Source organism: Vitis vinifera, chromosome 7 (assembly GCF_030704535.1).
Source record: "Vitis vinifera cultivar Pinot Noir 40024 chromosome 7, ASM3070453v1".
NCBI classification, from domain to species: Eukaryota; Viridiplantae; Streptophyta; class Magnoliopsida; order Vitales; family Vitaceae; genus Vitis; species Vitis vinifera.
In genome coordinates, this window is record NC_081811.1 from 25,521,683 (window position 1) to 25,546,950 (window position 25,268).

General features: G+C 36.8%; 2 protein-coding genes across 6 annotated transcripts; one reads left to right on the forward strand and one right to left on the reverse strand.

Moving 5' to 3' along the window:
• Positions 1–1,840: 1,840 nt before the first annotated feature.
• On the reverse strand, positions 1,841–20,555 carry LOC104878371 (uncharacterized). 4 transcript variants are annotated; one of them, XM_059738614.1, is made up of 11 exons: positions 20,242–20,555; positions 19,888–19,959; positions 6,688–6,758; positions 4,286–4,364; positions 4,141–4,215; positions 3,921–4,035; positions 3,778–3,850; positions 3,609–3,680; positions 2,980–3,110; positions 2,775–2,898; positions 1,841–2,291 (listed from the first exon to the last, which is right to left on the reverse strand). In XM_059738614.1, the coding sequence occupies exons 1-11, from the start codon at positions 20,254–20,256 to the stop codon at positions 2,213–2,215; spliced, it is 906 nt and encodes a 301-aa protein (XP_059594597.1). In that variant the 5' UTR covers positions 20,257–20,555; the 3' UTR covers positions 1,841–2,212. The 4 variants fall into 4 exon arrangements, with proteins under 4 accessions (XP_059594597.1, XP_059594598.1, XP_059594600.1 ...); XM_059738615.1 differs by having other exon boundaries at positions 3,778–3,835; positions 20,242–20,553; XM_059738617.1 differs by lacking the exons at positions 6,688–6,758; positions 20,242–20,555 and having other exon boundaries at positions 19,888–19,963.
• LOC132254102 (uncharacterized) lies at positions 12,702–17,582 on the forward strand. Of its 2 annotated transcripts, XM_059738613.1 has the most exons (7): positions 12,702–13,371; positions 13,878–14,433; positions 14,526–14,795; positions 14,906–15,826; positions 15,916–16,046; positions 16,130–16,205; positions 16,297–17,582. In XM_059738613.1, the coding sequence occupies exons 2-7, from the start codon at positions 13,881–13,883 to the stop codon at positions 17,514–17,516; spliced, it is 3,171 nt and encodes a 1,056-aa protein (XP_059594596.1). In that variant the 5' UTR covers positions 12,702–13,371; positions 13,878–13,880; the 3' UTR covers positions 17,517–17,582. The 2 variants fall into 2 exon arrangements, with proteins under 2 accessions (XP_059594596.1, XP_059594595.1); XM_059738612.1 differs by lacking the exon at positions 12,702–13,371 and having other exon boundaries at positions 13,564–14,433.
• Positions 20,556–25,268: the final 4,713 nt, after the last annotated feature.

Genomic DNA, 25,268 nt, shown 5'->3' on the forward strand with positions numbered 1-25,268 from the left:
GTAGACTTTGTCAATTTATTCTTAATAATTTTCTCTTCCTCTATTTCTTCTTCATGATATTTTTGGTATTCAGCCACTTTAAGCTTGCTTTGGTATTCAGCCACTTTAATATTATTATTATTTATTTTTCTAACTTCTTTTGTCCACATCTCAATTTTTATTGGAAACTGATTATAATAACTTGTGATCATATTCCCTTCAGATCACGACTAGGGGCTATACAACCAAAGAAATTAAGAAATTCTTATTATTCCAATTACAGGCATTGTATTGTCTAACATCAACTTCACATGAAGTACAAAGGGAATTAGAGTTTGAAATACAGTTCTAGACCTATTTCAATAGCTGTTATAACTGCTATGACCAGAAGCTTTATGCATATTATTCATTACTCTATTTCTTCCTTTCAGAGACCTTATACCTTCTAAGAGGGTGCATACCACAGGATAATACATCAAGTACTTGAACAGTCAACAAGTACCCATCTTGGATGACAGAGGAAAACAAGAATTTCAAAGATGCATAAAAACTTATAATAAGAACCTCCCTTCACTCCACTAGGCACATATCTACAATGCAAGAGACAAAAATAAATAAATAAATAAATAAATGGCCGCTAAAAAACACTAGGGTTTCAATATTAATGAATTCCAACACATTGAAGCAGCTGGAATAATCCAAAGGAACAAACAGGTTGTAATCCAAATGAAAAAATAAAAATAAAGTCTATTACAATTCTATAGTGCCGATACTTTGTGAATTTAGCAGCAATCTTGAATGAGTCTTCAAATTAAACTCAAAACAAGCAAGTATTGCATAGGAAATGAGCACAAAAATCTTCAGTTCATCAAAGTAAATGAGGAATACCAATAATATTATAGAATATCAACATGAACCATACTGAAATATTGGCCGCAATATTGATATTGATTTGTCCAAATGTATGTTCAGTAAGATTTCAGAATTGACACTCATTGATATTGATGGTAAATAGGCGTATCAGCTTATCCTACGACCATGTAACCTATGCCCGGACAATCTAGCAAGTGGTGGCATAATTCAATTTTTTTTACACATGGAAGTTGTCAGTTACCTCTCATTAATAAGCCAGTCAATGTAATACCACATCAATGATCCATAAAACCAGCGAGAAAAAAAGAAAGAAAGAAAGTTGAAGTACTCATCTAATCAGATTTTTTGAAGTAATCCGAGGAGCTTTGATGGCACCAATTAAAATACTTCCAGTTATATAAATTCCCCTAAAAATGCAGCAATAACGCAACCATCAAAACAACGATCCAACAAAAAAAAAAAAAAAATCAAATATAATGTATCGATTTAACCTAAACCTCCGCTGGTTTGACAAGAATGCAAAAATTTTATTAGTTGTTTTATTTTGGTGGATTTTGCAGGGGAGGAAGGGAAAAGAAAGTACCAAGACGGAAACGCCGATGCCGATGGCGATACCGATGACGGAGAAAGTGGAGGGTGAGATCTGAACCAATGCGCGAGACCATGAGCTCGATGCACCCACCATTGATTCTGATTACCAATTTTCCCCGTATCTGATCTTCGTTTCAGAAATTAGGGTTTCTGGATCAAGTAATTTGGGGAAAAGGTTACGAAAATGGGAGACGAGAATGTTACAGAAATGAAAGAGGTTAGGTTTTACAACATTTTGGGTTTCTGAGATTGAGAATGGGAGAGAGAAGGGGAAAAGCAGAATACGAGAGAGATATTGGTTTTGTGGCTTTTCGAAGGGTTTTTCTCTTTTGAATTTTCAGATGTGGAACGCTTAGCTGGCAAGATGAAGGGTATTTTTGGTATTGAAATACACATAAACTGAAAGTGCATGATTCTCCAAATATTTTCTAATTACATTATCAATTTTGAAATATGTAAAATTGGGTTCTCAAAACAATATTATTATCATATTGGTACATGAAAACACAACTTTCCCTTTTAAAAATAATAAGCATTCCCAGTGTCATAAACTTAGAATTTAATCAAACAAAAAAATTTGTCTGCTACGTTCCAAAGGCAACAGCCCTCCACAAGCTCACCTCCAGTGGCTTATGGATTTGGAATACCAGAAATTGGGTGGAATTATGTGTGCTTTGTCAGGAATTCAATGCCTCTAGCTCTCAGAGCTGTGATCATGCAACGGAATTATCTGGAAGTCTCATCTGATAAGTTAATGACAGTCCGGGATTTACTTCCTAGTGTCACTGATTTTGACTGCAACAGGATCTGAACAGTAGGGGCAATTCCCAAACAGAACATTAAATGACCTGCAACACAAGCATGCACAGGGACCATGAATCAAGTAATCAAACAGCCACAGCTAAAAAAAAAAAAATGGAAAAGAAAATCAAGGAAATATTTGGTAGCCGTGCTAACTTATGAGGTACACAGGACACATGCCGACCTGGACCTGCCAATACTCTCATTGCTACCCAACTAACTTAGGATTCTTCGTGAGTCATAAATTTTGCTCCAGCCCAAAATAACTTCGTAAATCAAAACATCCACATGATCTGATTGGGACCGGTGGCTTTGGGGGTGTCCAGGGAGCAAGATGAGTAGGAAAAAATTATTGCAAAAATTGGACTAGCAAGGGGTTATTTTGTAAAACCAATGGAAATTGACTCTCAATTCTGATTTACATAGCATTTGAATGCAAAAACCATCATTGAGGATTTAGATTTTACATAGCATTTCAATGCAAAAAACATCATTGAAAAAACCACAAAGCTACCAAAAATTCTACGTACTGCCTTGTTGTTGTGATGGAACGCAACCAATCCCTAAGACAAACACTGTGGAAGGCCCTACTGCAACTGGTATTCTCACATGTATAGTCTGTTCCACTTCCACTCTTAGCACCAAGCTCTTCATCTATGTTAGCACCACACAATAAATAATTAGATTGACAATATGTAAGTTTCAAGACTTCTAAGCATGTGCACACGACATTACCAATGGGAAGAAATTGAGCATAACATATTCCACATTCGACTTGCTGTTCATTCTTGTGAACATCTGGGGGTCCTGGCAATGAAGTCTCCAATGCACTATCAAGATTTTCAACGAGTGATTTGTCCTTCACCCTAGGCAATAAAACAGAGTGCATAAAAATTGTATTATTGAGGAAAATCACTAGTGGTCAATCTGTCAAAAGAACATTAAGGAAAATGCACTTCCAGATAGCATTACTGATTCAATCATCTCAGTTCTAGTGGGTTACAAATTGAACCTAGTTTTTGATTTGCTTTATCCATGATTTGAAGATATCTTTTTAAGTGTCCATTGTGAGACAAACTTTTATCTAGTAGAGGTTTTGAACACAACATCCAGGCTGAAACTCAGGAGCTCTCCAAAAAGAATTACTTAACTCTTGTGTGGTTTAAAGTTAACAAGATATTTAATTTCAGACAGTCCAGAAGAGGAATTAATTTGTAGAAGTTTATGGAAGAACAAAGAAATTCAAAACCTCGGATTTAACAGTACAAATATTTCACATACTTTATGAATCAAGGATAAGTTGTAAATGCTCTCAGAAACCAGAATGCAGGCTTAAAAACCAATGAAGAAATTTGAGTGTGTACCATCTTTTGCTATTTCTCGTCCACTTCTTTCTCAATGAGTTTACAATTGGATCTGAACCCATAAAACGACACCTACCACATAAAAACCCATTACTTGATGAAAAAAAAAAAGAGTGAAAAATATGCTAGCAGCATTATCCACAGTAAACTATTTGAGATGAATTCTTACTCTGGTAAGGATCTTGGATCATTCACATTTATAGACAACATGATAAAGCAATCATTCCCTAAGAAACACAAACCTAAAAAGTATTAATTACAACAGAAGGAGATGAAGAACCACCAATACAGGCGCAATGAGAAATAGCTCACCTAAATTGATTTCACGACATGATGTTGCTCGAGATGGCTCTTTTGGATAAACAACCCAAAGAGATTTATCAATATTATCCAAGGTACACCAAAATTCCTGAAGCTTCTCCAGATGCTGGGAAAAATAATAGTGGCTTCAGTAAATGGTAAAAGCGAGAATTTGTGAACAAGAAACCAAGGAAAATCTCTTTAACTTGCTTAAGCAACTAGCCATCAGTACCTCTTGAAACTGCTGCACGACATGTTTCAGTCTTGAGTTCACAGACCATTCTAAGTTAAAAGTATAAGGCACATCCTGAAGAAGAAGTACATATATTTAAGCTGAATGAGCTACTTCACATACAAAAGATCGGAAGGAAACCAACCGCAGAAATTGAAGGTGGACATCTTGGATAGGCCTTTTCCAATTCAATTTCCATAATATGTGCTCTTCCCTTCTTATCTCTAGCATTCAGAAACACAAAACCATGAGTCTTCTACATAAACAAGCAGGGAAAACAAAGATAAATAAAAAGAAAAGAACACCGTGACATACAACTAAACAATAATTCATAAACAGGCAACTGAAAATTCGGCAGCTTCCAGTGTATCACTAGAAACAATGTGCTTTTCTTATTTTAAGAAGATATCGACTCCGTGAGATCCCTTTATAAGTTAATACAGCACCTGGTTATGACCAGTGACAAATTCATGCACTCATGTTTGTACCATACCACAGATGTTTATCCAGATCTACAACAGGTCCTTATCTGGTGCAAGTGTTTCAGAGTTTAATCTAATATGCATCCCCAGCACACCATGCCTTTTTTTTTCTTTTGTTTTTTTGATAGGTAAAGATAGGTACGTATAAATTAATAATAGGACAAAGTACACAGGACATGCACAAGGAGCACCTAAATGAAGGCCTCAAAAGAGTGGACACAAAAAACTACCCTGACTCTTAACAAAACCCCACCCAATCTACAAAATCAAAGGCATTAAGCCTTTATTTATGCGCATGCTAAACTAAGATGAAAGATTACAAAGGAACAAAACTTTCATCTTTTGATCATTCTGTTCCTTATTTTTAAAAGCTTTCACCCCATCCTGACTCCTAGCACACCATGTCATGAAACCAAGTCAGATATAAGAAGGAAAAAAAACCTGCATCAAATCAAGGTTATGGGAATATATGTTAATATGCACACACAGTTTGAGAAACATTTCATGATCTCCTTGTTGACTAAAAAATTGTGGAGCGTTAAGAATGCAGACAAGCTATATGTTCAGTCAGACATGAAAGGAAACCACTGCCTATCTAGAGACTTACCCTGGTCATGGTATCTAAAACAAAGCATTTTGATACAGTACGCTTAATCTCCTTAAAAGCACCTATTTCCGGGTCCAGTTGAAATTGCCTCGGCCTACTATATTAAATACTTGCATCTTTCAATAAGTGGTATGCATTAAGCTAATCACTTATATTCACCATCCAAGGCCCTATCAAAATAAAACACTAAGCTATCTACGTCATAATTTACAGCATTACATTGTAGGTTTCATAACTACCTTCCAGCATACAAGTTTGTCCCAAGCAAATGGTTCGATTTTATCAGAACCAGATCAAGAAGGGCATTTCTACACTGAATTGACCAGTCCAATATCTTCCTAAATAAGAAACTCGAATAGGCTGTTACCCATGGTTCTTGAATTTATCCTTACTAACTGCTGCTACGCATATCCCAACCCTCAGAATAAAAGCCTTAGTTAATAATGTACTTTTCACACTTGGTCTAAATCATTATAATGAATTTTCAAGTGAAAAAACAAAAAACAGTTTGGTACAAGATTGAAGCTAAACTATGCCGATGGAGTGCTTATATTATTAGTTGAGATCGCCTAATAATCAAATTGGTTCTCCCAAATTATGAAGCAGAAGGACTAGGATTGGAATGAAATGGAAAAGAGAAGTAGATACGTGTCCCTAAATCATAATAAAATAATATCAAATCTAACACAAACCAAAAGATTGGTGGTTTCACCATAAGTATCAGTTGGAAGGTTTAAGCAATTAACCAACTTGCAAGCAAAAATAGAGAGGAGATTATACATTAATACATGGAGACCTCAAAATGAGTAAAGTACCCATGTTTAACATGTGTTAGAACCAAAATCCATGGGTTCATGTACCACACTCCTGATTACTTTATTTTTATTTGCACGATTTCTTATTCACATATATCCATAGCCAAAATTGGAGTAAATTTAATAATGAAGATAGGTCTCTCATATGACAAGAAATGTTGATTTATTTAACTTATATGCCATTGAATACTTAAACATAGAGCAATTTTCATAATGCACATATTCAATCTCCAAGATTTGGCTTTCGCAGCTCCAAATTCTGAGTCCCAATTCCAAGCATGGGTTCAATGAATCCAACTCCAGCCACAATATCCTCGACAGGTGTTGCATTTGGAAACTACATGAGAATCCATCTACATGTAAAAAGCAATCAACATATAGAGGAGGTAGGCTTTTGGTCGTGCTCTCCCTCACAATCTTTAATTCTTAGGATTCGAAAGATAACTCCAACTGCCCTATTTTTTGCTACATTTATTCCACATACATAAGATAGCATGACAAGCATAGGTTCCATATATATCCTGCCCACATCTTACTGCCTTTCTTCTAGCAATTTGAATCAATAAGGAAAACAACATAAAAGAAGGCAAAAGAAACCTTGGATTTTCTTCTGACGATGAAAACAACATAAATTATCTCTTACAGGATTCGGAAGCTAAGAATCATAAGATCATGATCCAACTTCACCAAATGCTCCCATCCAACCTCTTCTATCTGTGTATTGAATGGTTACAACTTATGATTATCAAATTAGGATCTTAAAATGCATATAATTTCTGGAAAAGTAAAACTAAATGCATTGATATTAGAATCTCCAAGAAAAGATCTGGGCAGTTGATTCAACAGAGAGTTTGGATAAAGGCCTTCACTCAAGAACTTTTGCATTCATTTACATTAGCATATAACTAAACAATTCAAAACTAGTTCTACCTTCACATTTGCTTGGACATTTTTTTTTTTTTTTTTGATCAGTAAGAAAATATGTGAATTGCAAAAGAGGCGCTAAAGAAGCGACTCAAATAGATACAGAGAAGAACAACTCACATCAGACATTCTTTCTCAAATTAAACAAAAAACAACAACTTGCAGGAAAATATGATATCATCTACCATGCATCTCTCTTTTTCCTTTTGATGCTTGGTTGAAATCAAATTCTATGTCCACAGAAGCTACATGTAACAAGTGTCCATTTCTAGAAAACTTCAAGAAATGCAAACAAGATCAAATAGAAGTGTAGAGAAATATAAAACAGAAGTTGCAATCTGTCTCACTCACTCAGAATCACATCAGGCAGGTACACCACTACATTATTATATCATTAGAAGCACAATTGCACAATATAAGAACAGAGAAGAAAATAAAAAGGTTATCATATGACCAATGTGGAGCCAAATGGATTAACCTTTATACTCTGGTATTGGTCTAACAGGAAAAAATTCACATGCACCAAGATTTGACTGACTAAACCAGCTGCCATAAAAAAATACCAGGGATGTCAGGGAAATCAGTGTAGACTGGCCAAATATCACAGGTTCAAGTATGTCTCATGTATACATCACCACAACCTTTTAAAGGATGTGTTCCTAAGTGAATTCGGCTTCTAAAGTCTCAAATCTTAGGTGACATTTGTTTTATAGGGAAATTAGATTATGAAAAGTAATATGCAAATAAAACTTGTAGGATTTTGAATGGGTGAGCGAGAGAGAGAGAGAGCGCGAGAGCGGAGGTGATGAAGGGGATGAAGGTGCGACGAAGCGAAGGAAAAGGGAGAGGAAAAGCTTTGCCGTCGAATCTAAGACCTTCGAGATCAACTTAGAAGAGAAACGGGGAAAAGTCCAAGTTGAGATCTGGGAGATGAAGAAAGGGATTTCTTCTTGGGTTAGATTGGGGCTGGCGAGTCTAGGGTTTCTGTCGGAGGGCCTAGAGTATTGTATTAAGGATGGGAAAGGAGGAAAATGGGAAAGGGGCTGGAAAGAGAATGGGAGATCCTACTCCCTGGTACGTGGCGAGAACAAGGGGGGTCTCTATCTCAGGCTGGAGGTAGTAGATCTGGAGAAGAAGAGGCATAGTATCATCGTTCCGAAAGGTAGGGGAGAAAAGGGGGGATGGGTGACCATGGCGGAGAAAATTCAACAAATGGGAGGTTTCAGTGGGAGAAAGGAGCAAAAGCAGAAAGAGTGGGGTGGAGGGAAACTTGGGATGGAAGTATCGTATGCGGAAGTGGTGAAGAAACAGAAGAACAGAGATAGAAAACTAGTTAGGATGGAGGTGAGAAAGGAGGAAGTCCAAAACAATTTGCGAAAGCTGGAACACTGCATTATTGGGAGTTGGGACCCTTGCTCAGCAGGAGGAGAGGATCTGGAATCGTTGGGGCAAACAATGTCAAAAGTTTGGGGGCTGAAGGGTAATCTGGGGCTGGCAAGGATGGAAAAGAATAGGGTTCTACTGGAGTTCGAGATTTTGGGTGAAGCTATTCGGGTAATGTCCGCAGGGAATAGATCGTTTGACGGGGCTCATTTGAGACTAGAAAGATGGAACCCTAGGATCGGGTGCTCGGAAGAGGTGGAGATTACAAATGAAGTTTGGGTCAGGATCGTAGGGTTACCATTATCGCTATGGAACAAAACCATCTTGAGAAGAGTGGGGGAGGAGTGTGGCGGATTTATAGCAATGGACCCTAGGACGGAAAAGATGCAGGAGCTTCAATGGGCGCGAATCCTGATCAGAACAGACGGGGAAGACCTGCCAAGTAGGTTGGAGATCTCAGTGGAGGAGAAGGTGTACGCTCTTGCCCTCTGGTGGGAGCTGAAACCGTCTCTGAAAAAGGCTCAGGAGAATAGGAGCGAAGTGAACCAGAGTACGAGAGGAGAGGTTAGGGGTGATGGTGCCTCACGCGCTGTTACGCGAGTGGGGAAGGAGGTGGAAGGCAAACAGCTCGAGGCGCTGCTGCTGCCAGAAGAAATGATGGGGATTCAGGAGGGAGAAGTGGGTCGGGTGATTGAAAAATGGGACCAAGGAGGATCGGGGGCCCGTTCAACCCGGGACGCTGTGGATTTTGGGCCTCAATCGGTAGGCCCAGATTTGGGACCAAAAGGAATGAAGAGGGTGGGTGGGCCTTACAATCAAGGGGCAACGATGGGCTTAAACTTAAAGCTAAAAGGAGTGGTAGGAGTGCTAGCTGGGCAGGAGGCTGGGCCATCAAAAACATGGTGGACTACTGAGGAGGAAAGCCCATCGTGTGATGGAGGAATGGACCTGGAGGAAAGCCCAAGTAAGCCACTGCTTCAAGACAACAATAAAGATCAGCAACTGAAGGTGTGTTCGCCGGCCTCTCCATTGGTAAATAACGAGAGCAACATGGAGGAAGAAATTCTAAAAAATTGGGAGACAGATGATTTGAGAAAGAGAAATACGAAGTTTTTGCACTCGACGACAGATTCGACACTTGTTGAGGAAGCTATGAGGTACGGGTCTGTCCCTTTGTTGAGGGGGGAAAGGGTGCCTGGGTCTTCTCATCTTATTTCTTTTTCTTTTGATCGGGCTCCGGAGGGGGGGCATTACGATTGTTCTGGAAATGCTGGGGTGGAGCCTCAGTTTGAGGTTCCCTTATGTGTAGTACCGAGTGAAGGGTCAGAGGAGAATGTAATCGGATGTTGGGCGTTGGTAGAGAATAATGGCGGCAGCACTATGTATAGGGATGAGGAGTGGGGTTCAGGATTGAACGACCCTCAAGCTGAAAGGGGAGAGAAGGAGGAGAGATGGGAGGAAAGCAGCCTGGCAAAATTCAGTCACTTCTTGGGATTTTCGACTGAGGGTTTAGAAAAGGAAATCCTGGACTTTTTGATTAAAATCAGAAAAAGAAGGGAGAGAATACATGATAAGGTGCTGCTAGAAAAGTCCAAGTTTGAAAGGGAATTGAAGAGGTTGGAGTGCTCAGTGAATTATGAGAAGGGAAGGAAGCAGAAAGACCCACCAAAGGGTAAAGGGTGCCATCTTTCAGTGCTACAATGAAGCTAAAATTGCTGAGCTGGAATGTGAGGGGGGTGAATGAAAAGGAGAAAAGGAAAATCATTAAGACATTTATAAGGAATCAGAGGGTAGATCTAATGTGTATCCAGGAAACAAAAATCCAATCAATGTCGGAGGGGGTGGCAAGAAGTCTAGGGTCGGGAAGATTTTTGGATTGGAGGGCCCTGGATGCAAGCGGGACTGCAGGAGGAATTCTGATATATTGGGACAAAAGGACATTGGAGATTATGGATTGGGAGGAGGGCTAATTCTCTTTATCCTGCAGATTCAAAAATGTGGATAATGGGATGGTTTGGGTGTTCACGGGAGTTTATGGACCTTTCACTAAAGAGGAAAGGGAGTGGCTGTGGGAAGAAATTGGGGCGATCAGAGGCCTCTGGGAAGATCCGTGGTGTGTAGGAGGTGACTTTAACATCACCTTGTTCCAAAGGGAAAGGAGTAGACAGGGGAGAATATCTTCAGCTATGAGGAGATTTGCCCAGGTTGCTGATGAATTAGGGCTGAGGGATATTCCTATGCAAGGGGGAGTGTTTACTTGGAGTGGGGGACCTAACAATCAGTCTTGGGCTAGATTGGATAGGTTTTTGGTGAATACCAGCTGGCTGGATCAGTTTAGTAGCGTTTTACAGAGTAGACTGCCTCGGCCTTTATCTGATCACTTCCCGGTCTCACTAGAGGGAGGAGGTCTGAGAAGAGGCCCCTCTCCCTTTAGATTTGAGAATATGTGGCTTAAGGTGGAGGGCTTCCAAGATATGATTTGAAGATGGTGGTGGGAGATTGAGGTGAGAGGCAGTGCTAGTTACAGATTGGCTACTAAGTTGAAGGAAATTAAACAGAAATTAAAAGTTTGGAACAAGGAGGTGTTCGGGAATCTGGGATGTAATAAAGCGGCAGCCCTGCAACAAGTGGAATTTTGGGACCGTGTAGAAAGTGAAAGAATTCTGTCAATGGAGGAAACAGAATTAAAAAATGAAGCCAAGGTAAATTATCAAAAATGGGTGCTTTTGGAGGAAACACATTGGAGACAATTATCACGGGAGATCTGGCTAAGGGAAGGGGACAGAAATACGGGTTATTTTCACCGTATAGCAAATGCAAATCGTAGGAATAATTATCTGGACAGAATTAAAATTGATGGGGTGAGCCTTTCGGAGGAGCAGGAAGTGAGGGATGGAGTGGCAAATGCATATCAGAAGCTGCTTTCAAAAGAAGCGGGGTGGCAGGCTGATATTGGGAGGCTGTGCTTAGACCAGATCAGTCAACAAGATGCAGAAAATTTGGAATCCCCTTTTTCTGAGGAGGTTCATTCAGCATTGTTGGAGATGAATGGGGATAAAGCCTCGGGGCCGGATGGCTTTACAGTAGCTTTTTGGCAAAGTTGTTGGGGTTTTGTTAAAGAGGAGATCTTGGCAATGTTCAAGGAGTTCCATGAGCAGAAAACGTTTCTCAAGAGCCTAAATAATACATTCTTGGTCCTGATTCCTAAGAAAGGTGGGGCCGAAGATATTGGGGATTTTAGACCTATTAGTCTCTTGGGGGGGTTGTATAAATTATTGGCTAAAGTACTGGCTAATAGGCTGAAAAAAGTGATTGGGAAAGTGGTCTCCCCAGCTCAAAATGCCTTTGTGATGGGTAGACAGATTCTTGATGCCTCCCTAATTGCAAATGAGGTGATAGACTCGTGGCAAAAAAGAAAAGAGAAGGGGGTCATTTGCAAATTGGACATTGAGAAAGCCTATGACAGCTTGAATTGGCAATTCTTAATGAAAGTTCTTCAAAAAATGGGCTTTGGGCAAAAATGGTTGGGTTGGATGTGGAGTTGTATATCTTCAGCAAGATTCTCTGTCTTAGTGAATGGGGTTCCTGCTGGTTTCTTTCCGAGTACTAAGGGGCTCCGCCAAGGAGATCCTCTATCTCCTTACCTCTTCGTCATGGGCATGGAAGTGTTGGGTATCCTTCTGAGGAGAGCTGTGGAAGGGGGTTTCCTATCAGGGTGTAGCATTCGGGAAGGCGGAGAGAGTGCTTTGAACATTTCTCATTTATTTTTTGATGATGATACAATTATTTTCTGTGAGGCCAACAAAGAGCACCTGAGTCACTTAAGTTGGGTTCTCTTCTGGTTTGAAGCTGCTTCGGGGTTAAAGATTAATTTGAGCAAAAGTGAAATCATCCCGGTGGGTGAGGTGGATGATATTGAGGAGCTGGCAGCGGAGGTAGGGTGTCGTGTGGGATCTTTGCCATCCCAGTACTTGGGCCTACCTTTAGGGGCTCCTAATAGGGCCTCTTCGATGTGGGACGGGGTGGAAGAAAGAGTGAGGAGAAGACTCGCGTTATGGAAAAGGCAATACATCTCCAAAGGTGGGAGAATCACTCTGATTAAAAGCACCATGGCCAGCATACCCATTTACCAAATGTCTCTATTCCGGATGCCCAATATAGTTGTTAGAAGGCTAGAAAAATTACAAAGAGACTTCCTATGGGGAGGGGGAAATATGGAGAGGAAAGCACACTTGGTGAAATGGGAGATAGTGTGTGGGGACCATGGATTGAAAAATCGGAAAATGTCGCCGATATTTCGGAGAAATATCGGTTATCGGGCGGCATCGAAACGATAATCGGCACCGATTATCGATTGACGGAAAAATCGGCCAAAAATCGGCAAAATCGCCGATATATCGGCGAAATATCGGTGGAGGACCGAAAAATCGGCGAAACATCGGCGAGTGGAGCCACGCGCGGCGAAGACGGCAGAGGACAGCAAAAAATCGGCGATTAATCGGTAAAATCGGCGATTTATCGCCGATTTTTTCAAAAAATCGGCGATTTTTTGCCGATAAAATCGCGATAAATCGGCGATTTTTTGAAAAAATCGGCGATTTTTTGAAAAAATCGGTGATTTTTTTGAAGATTCCCTGCTTTTGATCTGACGGCCAATTTTGAATTTTTGAGGATCTGATGGCCCAGATTTCACCCGTGTATGTAAAGGCCTCCAACGGTCAGATTTGTGATCCAATGGTGGAAAATCAATCTTGACTTTATCCAAGGGCTATGGAGTGTTTCCAACGGTTATATGAAGATCTAATGGTGAAATTTGAACCAAATTTTGATCCAACGGTTAAAATTAATTTATAACGGCTAGTTTGACCATCCAACGGCTAGTTTGACCAAAAAAATTCCTATAAATACCCACATTCCATTTCATTTCATACATCAAAATTCTTATATGATCTAGCAAAAATTTTTTATTTTGAAAATTTGGTGGTGAAGGGGATTAACTCCAAGTCAAAGGCTAATTAAGGTATGTCTTACCTTTTATAAAATTTATTTTATTATGCATAATTAAATTTTATTTGTTATATATAGTTTAATTGATATTTTCTAATTCATATGGAAATGTAATTGTAATGTTTATCTATTTCATATATGCATAATTCAATTTTAATTTTTATTAGTAATGATTCTTATCAATTTCATGAATATGCAAATTTAATTTAATTTATTTTAATTTAATTTAATTCTTATCAAAATTTTATTGTAATGTTTATCTATTTCATATATGCATAATTCATTTTTAATTTTAATTTTTATTAGTAGTGATTCTTATCAATTTCATGAATATGCAAATTTAATTTATTTTAATTCTTATCAAAATTTTATTGTAATGTTTATCTATTTCATATATGCATAATTCAATTTTAATTTCAATTTTTATTAGTTCTTATCAATTTCATGCATATTAAATTTCTTACATGTTTTATCTTTAATAATTTTAAATTTGATATTAGTTTCATAATTCAATTTTAGAAAATGGCTAGTGAAAGCGGTACCATGGGTCGAGATCCTTGTTGGAAATATTGTACACCTATGGAAGGGAACAAAAATGGAACAATATGCAATTACTGTGGGTTGGCAATAAAGAGTGGTGGGATTACTCGTTTTAAATTTCACCTATCACATACAGACCCTAATTCAAATACAAAAAAGTGTCCTAACGTGCCTCCAGAAGTGAAACAAGAAATAAGACGACTTATAGAGCAAAGAAATAAGGCAAAAGCGAAGAAAGCTGTTGATATAGAAGAGATTCGAGCAGAACTGCGAGACACAATGGGAAGAAGACATAGGCATTTAATTGATGAGGACGATGAGGAGAACCTTGGTGGTGATGGTGGTGGTGATGATGGTGGTGGTGGTGGTGGTGGTGGTGATGATGATGATGATGGAGATGATGATGTGTATATGTATCCGGCTGACATGCACCCTGATGAGCGACATGCTTATAGAGAGGCAGTTCGAGCATCAAAAGCTGCTGAATGGAATCGACAACAACAAGAACATTTTATAAAAGGCAAAAGAAAAACAGGTATAATATTAATTTGAATTATTACTGTTTCTTATCAACTTTATCAATAATATTAAATTAACATATATGTTTAATTTTAATAATTATAATAGGCGAGTCTTCACATCCAACCAATCCAACAACAAGGCAAATGCGAAAATCGCAAAGTGTTCGATATTCAGATGCATCACTGCCTGATGCACCCTCATTGTACAAATCTTCAGCAGCAAGACAGAAAACTGTAAAAAATCTTTTCAAAGGTGGTGCCATCAAGGAAACCATGGGACGTTTGATCAGTAAGTTCTTCATATATGAGAGTGTTCCGCCAAGTAAAGCAGACTCTCACCACTTCAAGAACATGATTGTTGGTGCACAACAAGCAGGTAATTACTATAATTTTAAAAGTTGTATTTATTTGAACAATATCATTACTATTTATATAGTATGATTGACACAAATGTTCTTATATGTTTTAATTATATATGGATGGTAGGTATGGGTATAGAACCGTCGTCTCCTTATGAAATCAAACACAAGTATTTGGATATGGAGTACAAAGACATGGAAGCTTATGTCAATATTCAAAGAGAAAAGTGGAAGACTTATGGATGCACGATTATGTCTGACGGATGGACTGGGCCCACGAAATTAAGCATAATTAATTTCATGGTATATTCAAAAGGTAGCACAATCTTCCTCAAATCCGTTGATGCATCAAATAATATAAAGGACAACAAATACATATATGGTTTGTTGAAGGATGTGATCAAGGAAGTTGGCAAACAAAATGTGGTCCAAATAGTTACAGATAATGGGTCGGCATTCGTGAAGGCGGGGAAGTTGTTAATGAAGAAATACAATCTTTATTGGACTCCGTGTGCAGCACATTGCATCGACTTAATGTTCGAAGACATCGGTAAAAGGACGAGTGTTGCAGATCTGATTACAAAGGCTCGAAAGATAACCAACTTCATTTATAACCATAGTTGGTTGCTTGCACAGATGCGGAAGGTGTGTGGTGGAGACATAGTTCGTCCTGGAGCAACAAGATTTGCAACCAATTATATAGCCCTTGACAGTCTTTTGAAAAAGAAAGCAAACTTGAAGAAAGTGTTTATCAGTGATGAATGGGCACAACACAACTTAAGTCGCACATTAATCGGCAAAGAGGTTGAATCACTTATGTTTGACCATGCGTACTGGGAAAGAGTGGGAAAGTTAGTGTCAATATATGAGGCGCTATACACAGTTCTTCGCATTGTCGATTCAGAAGTTGTTCCTACAATGCCATTTGTGTACGAATTGATTCGAGTTATGAAAGAGAACCTCATTCGACTTAATGCTAAAGAATGGGTGTTAGAAATAATTGCAGATCGTTGGGATAGAACTCTTAAACATCCTCTTCATGCAGCAGGTAAGTATTATTCATCTTTGAAATTTATTGGTATTTAATATGTTTCTTTCATAAAATTCTAATTTTACATTTCTACTTTACTATTGTAGCATTCTTTCTTAATCCAAGATTTCAATATAAACGTGGAGTTGGTACTGATCCTGATCTACTTCAAGCTGTTCATGAAGTCTTTGCGAAATTAGATCCTACATCAGAAGGTCTTAGTCAATTTGGAAATGAGGTAAATTATTAGAGTTATAATATAAATTAAATAATTGAATTTCATTTACTCAACTTTTTCACTTTCAATTATTTAATATGTAGATTATACTATTCCGAGATGCAAAAAGAGGATTCGGTGATCGAGCAGCGATTGCTTCGAGGTCAGAAATGGTTCCCGGTGAGTATTATTTGTGAAATAATAATTCATTTCATTAGCATATTATTGTAACTTTCCAATATAAGTATTGATATCATTTATTTGGTTGTAGCTGAATGGTGGTTCATGTATGGACATCACGCTCCTACATTAAGAAGGTTGGCCATCAAGGTTTTATCGCAAACTGCATCATCTTCAGCTTGTGAGAGAAATTGGAGCACGTTTGCCTTAATTCATACAAAACAAAGAAATCGGCTTGCTTACCCGATGCTCCAACAATTAGTTTTCTGTTATTATAACATGAAACTAAAGATACGTGACATGGAAGCAGAACAAGACAAAGTTGCAGAGAAAGATTACCTCGATTTACTTGACATTGCAACTGAGGTTGGTGAAGAAGAAGATAACCAATTGTTTCAATGGGTTAGACCTCTTCATCTAGATGATGAAGATGGAAATCCCGACCCACGAATTGCCGCACATGTCCGAGAAGCAGGTGTTGATGTTGATCGAGTGTTATCCGAAGAAGTTCATACTGATAGTTTCAGCCAAGACACGAGAGATTCATTTCAACAAGGAATTTCTCAGCCGGCAGTCACTTCTCGACCTTCTTTTGACTCCACGAGTGTTGAACATAGTAGTAGACCTAGTGCTACTGGTACTTCTGCTTCCGGTTATGATGGTTCAAGAGGAGAGGGGACCAATGATGGTAGCGACCCTGGAAATGATGAAGGGGATGTTAGACAACAACAACAAAGTGGACAACCATTGGCATTTACTTGTGAAGATGATTTCACACATTGTACTCAAGATGAAGACCACGGCTCTAGAAGAGCCGGTCCAGGTGTTGGAGCCATTGGAAAGCCATATAGAGGAAGACAACGAAGGATGATGCCATACAACGAGGACTCATTGTCGGCCAGTTTTGAGTCGATGAGTGTAGAGACTCAATTCAGTGATTCATCAAACGAAGCCAACATTTATGCCCCTTATGCAATGAGTTATGGTCAGCCTCCTCAAAATCTTTCAAGTTCCACTGATGAAGAGTATGAAAGGTATAACTATCCTTCTTCCACACAAATGCCATACTACCTTCCACATCAGCTGCAACAACAAGGATTTCAAACGAGCACATGGGAAAACCCTGGATTTCCTATCCATGGACAAGTTGTTGGTAGGACTCAAGAAATTTATGCATGGCATGTTCGTACATACAATCAATACTATCGAAACTCCATGTCCTGGTATGAATATTGTCTTCAACAAGATGGGCTCCCTTCATCTAACAATAACAATATGATGGAACCACATCGATCTTCATTTTGGTATTAAGGACCATTGCAATGTCATATGTATTATGTTTATGTGTAAATTGTTTTCATTTAATGAAATCAAATATTTCTTAACTCAATTCTAACTTTCTAAGTGTACAATTCCAAATTTCATATTTTTTATTCTTCAAATCCAAGTATCGTAAACTATTTACCGATATTTTTTTCTTTGACCATATTTATGTCAATTACACTTATAAAATAACTTTAACATGCATATTCTTGCTTATTTTATCATTCTTTGGCTTTTTTTAAGCATTCCCATCAATTTTGGATAATTTTTGTCTCACCGATATTTGATGAAAAATATCCACCGATATTTCTCCGATATTTCCGATATATCCGTAAAATCCAAGTACCGATATATCCGTGTTTACCGATATTTCAATCCTTGGTGGGGACAAAGGGAGGGGTGGGCTGGGTTTGAGGAGGCTGGGCCTTATGAACAAAGTTTTGCTTGGTAAATGGATATGGAGATACGCATGTGAAAGAGAGAACCTATGGAAGCAGGTGATTTGGGCAAAGTTTGGGCAAGAAGAATACGGGTGGAGGTCTAAAAAACCTAATGGGGCGTTTGGAGTAGGGGTGTGGAAGGAGATTATGAAGGAAAATGAATGGTGCTGGGACAGCCTAGAGTTTAGGGTGGGGAAGGGCAATAAGATCAGATTCTGGACTGATGTGTGGTGTGCGGGTACAGCGTTGTCTCAATCTTTTCCGCACCTCTTTGCCTTGGCTGGTGACAGGAATGCTACGGTGGAGGAGATGTGGGACCAGAATTCTGATCAAGGAGGTTGGAATCTAAGATTCTTGAGGAATTTTAATGACTGGGAGGTGGGCATGGTAGGAGATCTGCTTCTTAAGTTGAGAGGGCTTAGGCCGGCTTTGGAGGAAGATTCAATCTCTTGGAAGGGAGGAAAAAGCAGTAGATATAAAGTCAAGATGGCGTACAGTGGTTTAGTCAATCCTAGTGACATTGTTTTCCCGGAAAAAAGCATTTGGGTGAATAGTGTTCCTACCAAAGTCGCTTTCTTTGCGTGGGAGGCATCGTGGGAGAAGGTGTTAACGCTTGATAGACTCCAAAGAAGAGGATGGCATCTCCCGAATTGCTGTTTTTTGTGTGGTTGTGCAGAAGAATCTGTAAATCATATTCTTATTCACTGTACAGTGGTTAGAGCCCTTTGGGAATTAGTCCTTGGGCTTGTAGGTGTAAAGTGGGTCTTTCCAGAAACTGTAAAGGAGGTCCTATTGAGCTGGAGAGGTTCTTTTGTGGGGAAAAAAAGGAAAAAAATTTGGAAATCCATCCCGTTATGTATATTTTGGACGGTTTGGAAAGAAAGGAATAGATTAGCCTTTAAGGGGGGTGAGCTACATATTCAGAAGTTAAAGAATTTTTTTGTTTGTAACTTGTGGGGTTGGTCTAGATTGGATATTGGAGAGGATTCTCTATCCCTTCTAGGTTTTTTAGAGTGGCTAGCATCCACCTAGGGGGGGTGAGGTCTTCTTGGTCTCTTTTGTTTTTTTGTTGAGAGGTTATAGTCGCCTTGTATATCTCCTGTATACTGTGTGGCTATTGGCCTTTTTTGCTTAATATATTTCGATTTACATATCAAAAAAAAAGTAATATGCAAATGCTGCTGAAGAGGAATGATTAGCAAAGCCATGGATGATACTCCATATATAAGAAGATATAATAGGTATTCCCCAGAAACCAACTTCAATTCAAAAAAAAATAAAAAAAATGGGCCAACCTTCTTCTTTTTGAGGATAAAGGATTTGAATTCAACAAAGTATCTGCTTTTGTGCCAAAATATTACTAATGGAGTTCCCTGGTGCCTATCTCACAAATCTAGTTTTCCATTGAGCACAACTTAAATTATTTCTTGGACCTCAGTAGGAAGGCACATATAAGTTAATCCGTCATGCTACAAAATGGATTTGAGGAATGGCTATATTGAATTGAAATAAAACAAATTCAAAAATGACATTACAAACCTGCATTGAGTTTTTGCTGATAAGGGAGAAAACACTGGATTGATTTGTCAAAAATGAAATATGGCAGTTTAGCTAAACATTCAGTGTAAGTAATTAGATTACCGAGACTGTAATTATATAACAATTTCTTAAAAAGAAAAACAGAACTAGAAGAGACGCTAAGCTAAAAGAGATTCCTAAATAGTACCAAAACACACTAGAACTGGAAGAAAAATCAGAAAGAAAACACTAGAAGAACAACAGCTAAAACTAGAGGAGATGCAAATACAGATAAACCATACGTAAAGCCAGCGAGTATTCTACATGTGTAATTGATTTTATTGTAGGATTCACAGATGAAATAACAAAATTGTTTTATAAGTCTATCGCAGCTGAGTTACCTCTGAATACACAGAGCGGCAAAAAGATGATGAAAGATCCACCTCTCTGCATCTCACCTTTTCAGTACACTCCTACAAGTAAAACCAAAACAAGGTGATTTCATCAAATGCATTGAACCATGACATGTATGGAATCTTTTATCAAAACATCAACAAATGTTCTTCCGCAATCCAAAGGATTCGATTCCTGATACCATTGATCAAAGCTTACGTATTGGTATGCATGAATCAGGAACTAATCAATCGGTCAGGAATCAATACTTGGTTTCAAGAAATAAGGGAATGAGAAATCGAGAGAGAAACCAGAACATTGCAATGCAGATGCCCAATCAACTTCAAATTTCCAAGTCTTACCAAGCTGATGTTCATCTTCCGACTCTGGAGCCAGAAACAAGAACAAGAAAGGGGCTTCTCCTCTGTGCTTGCTGATTTAGGGTTGAATTGCAACCCTAAATTTGAAGTCGAAGCCAACCTTGCTTATACAGTGTCGTAAATTCTTGTAATTTTACGAAAATGAAAACGAAATACGTGTCTATGTATGAGTAATTACTTTGTGTGTCTCGCTCGATGATCTTATCAAATGTCAAAATACAAAAATTGGACCGAGTTAATAAACTGGACTGATAGGGAAAAGGGAAAGAAAAATGTGTGGGTTAAACGTATATTCTTTTCTTGATTTAACATGGTATAATATTATTAAAATAATAGTTTCTTTATTTTGAATTTTAATTCAGAGTTCATAGATATTTTAATATAATTAAAATATTTTAATCCATTATGTATTTTTTATTTTTTAATATCATTTACTTGGTTTGAGAGAACAAAAACTAAAAAACAAAAGAGAGTTGATAAAAGAAAAACTGAGAAGCAAACGAGACATGAGAAGAGAAACATCTGCACAACCCCAACTCTCAACTAGACAAGAATAGAAAGATCCCCAGCAATCATCCAACAGTAAAGCAGCCCTCGTTTCTCCTCATCACGTACTAATAAAACAAAAGCTTATCCAAATCACAAATATAATATACATCACGCGTGTTGTTGCCTTCAATAAATATTACTCCCTGCTGCTCAGTGTGGCTCGCTCAATGAATTCCACAAGTCCAGCAAAGCTTACAGCCCACTCTAAAGGGTGGTGGCGCACATTAATTTATGTGATCGGATTTATCTTGAAACTAAATACTTAGTCGCTAACTATTGTGGGCTTCAAGATAAGATGGTGCATGTGAGGCCAAGCAATAGTGCATGCATGGCTTTGCACCAGTAATTAAGTGGAATTGAAGGCACGCCCGTATTCATAGGCAACAGGCATGCAAGAAAAATCATTTTCAGGCGCACCAAAGCAACAGACAGGTACTCAGGCATGTATGCAAAAACATGTCAGAGCAACATAAAAAATACATCTATATTAATTCTTTATCTTTAAGTCGGAATGGAATACCAACATGCTATATATTAATTAGAAAGTTCAAACAAGAACAGAAGGAGCCACAGATTCCTTGGACCTATTAATTAATTAAAAGTGGGAAAAAAATTTGGGAAATCCTATCATGCTAGCTCTCTCTGTGCCTCTAGCTATCTGTTATGCAGAGGATTAGCTCCTGTTGGGATGCCTCTCTTGTCTTCCAAAATGTCATTGCAAGAAGTGATATTACAAGGAGAATCAAGATGGCTGAAATCGGAAATTTCTTCCCCAACTGCCAAGGATTGGGACTTGGCAAAAATCAGAAGAACCACCAGTAGTATAGCACTCAGGGCACCCAGATTCAGCATTCTGCGTGCTGAAACCATAACAAGACTATTATTGAAGGTCTGGTTGACCAGACCAGAAACCAGATGGAAATTCAAATCTTGTTGTAGTCACGATACAGTTGGCAGTGACTACTGGAAGTGAGCAAACGCTAAAGAGAGAATTAGACTAACACTACAATTACCACCACTAAGAAGAATGGAAGAGTAAATGCATTCTGCTGACAACTGACAAGACTCTGAATCCGACCAACGATCATGACAAGAAGCCGTTCACTTCCCAGCTGAGTGGAAGATAAGCAGATGCATTCTTTGCATAGAAAATGCTCTAAATTTGAGTACCCATTGCCATTGACCATGAACGTCACTCCTCAATCAAACAGTACTCAACAGCGACAATGTCCCCTCTCTCTAGTGAATGGTACTTGCCTCCCCCTCTCTCTAGGGAAATGGTACTTGCCTTGCCTCCATCAGCATGCCACTCTCAAATCTCAATGCTCAGCTGGTCTCCCGAAGATAAACACTGCAAAATGATGCCACAATACGGAGGAACCTCCTCCTGTGGGACGACGTGTTTGTATATATAGCAGAGGCAGTTGGGTACGAAGGGAGACTATAGAGCAGGGGCTTCTCAAGTGTCAAGATTGTTCTTGGTCCTAAGATGTATAATTAGGGAGAATTACCCAAAAGGTAGGCTGGGTAGAACAATGATTAAAAAGGGTGGTATCTTTTAATAAATTTTAAGGAGGACTTTAATAGGGTTAATATATCAAAATTGTTCTTTAATTAAAACTTTTAAAATTTAAAGCACTTCATTTGATTTGTCAATACATTTATAGTACATGGGTCTCATATTTATTGTAATTATTGATATTTAAATTTTAAATCAAAATTTTGGGTTTAACCCTTATAATTATATATAATTTGTTATTTAAATTTACTATTTAAAACAAAAATATTTTCAAAATATTATTTATTGTTTTTTTACCTTTTTTATTGTCATTCTAATTTTTAATTTTATGAAGAAAAAAATAAGTTTTATAATTATATAATAAAAATGATGATTTTTCCATATATATATATATTAATTTTAAATTGATAAATTATGTTTTTGTATTAAATTTAAGGAAAATAAAATATTTAATTTTTCATTCAGATTCTTTAAAAAGAATAAAAAAAATGATAGAGAATGTTTAATCATTTTTTATTTTTATAATAAAATAATTTAAAAAAATTTATATGATTGCATAGTGTTTTTTTTTCTCAATGCATCGAGTGGATGATGTTAATATATTTGATATGTTGAATATTAATAAGGTACAAAAGGGATCCTCAATATTATTATAAAATACAGACACAAGAAAAATATGTTATATTACAATATAAATACACTTACATTACAATAAAACCTAATTAAGAAATTTATGACAATATATTACAACATAATTTAATTTATTTTTATTTAATTTTTTCACTTGCTATATTACACAATGAATAATTGTGAGTTATTCCATTTAATAGGTGTGTATTAGTCAATTGAATATTTATATATTATTCAATTAACGAGTGTTTGTAAAAACTAATTATTCTTTATATTATGATAACAAAGTTTTTAATTGTATGTTTTATATATAAAACAATATAATAGCTTTAGGATATGGTTTTTATTTATGAGATATTAAAAATTATTTTTTTTACAAGGTTCTTTAAAAAATCTCAATCTTTTTTTTAAAAAAAAAAATAGCAAATTTTTAAATAATCAATTGTTTAAAAGTAATAACAATTTTTTCAAGCTGATAAATGTATCGTTGATTGTCTATCGACCTATACTTATCATCATGTATGGGTCCCACATCATTTATCAAAATGTACTTATCATTATGTATGGATCCCACATCATTGACAATCTCAATTTATTTATAAATAATATAGAAAACATATTTAAGGGTAAAATTGTTCTCTAAAAAAATGAGCTTTTATAGTCATTATTTTTTCCAACCCACCCTTTTGGGTAATTTTCCCTGTAATTATCTTGGCTCTTAAAAGACACAATTTCAAACTTGCTTTCCCATTATCTACCCAGGGACGTGAAAATAATAAGTAAATTTAATGGGAAATTGTCTTTTGGCATTTTCATTTAAAAAATCACAAAATAATTAGAATTTAATATATTTTTCTATTAAACATACCCTATAATATATAGGATACTACTTTTAATCATCCCAAAGACTATATTTGATTGGTGTACATATAAAACTTGATTTATTTTCAAAAGATTGTTATTTAATGGTTATTTTCAAATAAATGTATGAAAACACGTTGTTTTTTAAATTTTATCAAGTATACATTATAAGAAATTTTACTTTTCCCAACTGAAATACATTGTCAAGTAAAATTAAATTATCAAGTCATTTGATAATCCAATATATAATGGTTGACTTGATAAAAAACTATAAACATGTATCAACGGATAAACATTCTTTTTCTTTTTACAAGTAAATTATTTTTGTGACAAAATATGTTAGTTGAACACATGCAATAGTTTTAATTCATCGTAATAATATTTTTGTTCACATGTATTTATTGTTGTAATTACCGACAAAATAGGTGTGTTAATAATAGTAGATGTGTGTTAATTTACCGATAATGTAGGTGGGTTATAAATTTATGATAATTTAAATCGCTGACAAGACTTAATTTTTTAGTAGTAATAGTTTTATCCTTATTGATAATATCTACAAAATTTAATTAGGTAAAAGTTTTAAAACTTATGGTCTAAAACCATTCAAGTGGACAATGCTTGATGTGTGTTCCCATCCATTCCACCAAAGATCCTTACAGTTATTACATGGACCTTTATAACAAGTGGTAGGTGAAGCCTATCGTATCCATTAATGGTATTTACTTTACAAATCTTATTCATTTTTGCATATATTCAATGATTTGATATAAGTATAGTGAATAGAGACAAATACATGGTATAGTATAATGGTACTTGTTGGTAATTATGACAAGGATGTGACGTATTGTCGTGATTTAGAGTTTAGAAGATCTTGGAAAAATAGTAAAAGGATATGTACAATGTACATGACTTGATTTAACATATTTATGATGGTTCTCTTGTCCCATTGTCAACTTTAGTGATAGCTTTTAATCGTAATTTTGGAGATATGATATGACTATATTCTTAGTATTGGTGACCTATTTTTGAAATAGCATCTTACTAATAATATTGAAGATGTAGTATTAGTATATCATTCTGGATTTCAAAGTAGAAGATCCTTTAAAGTGTATTGAAATGACACATGCATGACGACATTGTGTGTAATTATGATGGTGGTTTTGTAGAGTGCTATCAGATTTGGACTGTCCTAGAACCTACATTCAATTAGGGTTTACCGACAATGAATTACAGAATCTAGTAAATCAGTGTATTAAATATGGACCCACACTTTTGCAAGGATTATGAAACTTCTTTCCTTCTTTTTCTTCTACCTTTCATCAAGCTTTGAAATAAAGATGCATTAAAATGATTATAATATATTACAAATTATTGCAATGGGTAAAATATTGAACTTCTTTGTACTGGAAATAAGATGGATTTCTAGGAATCATTTAAAAAAAATTAAATA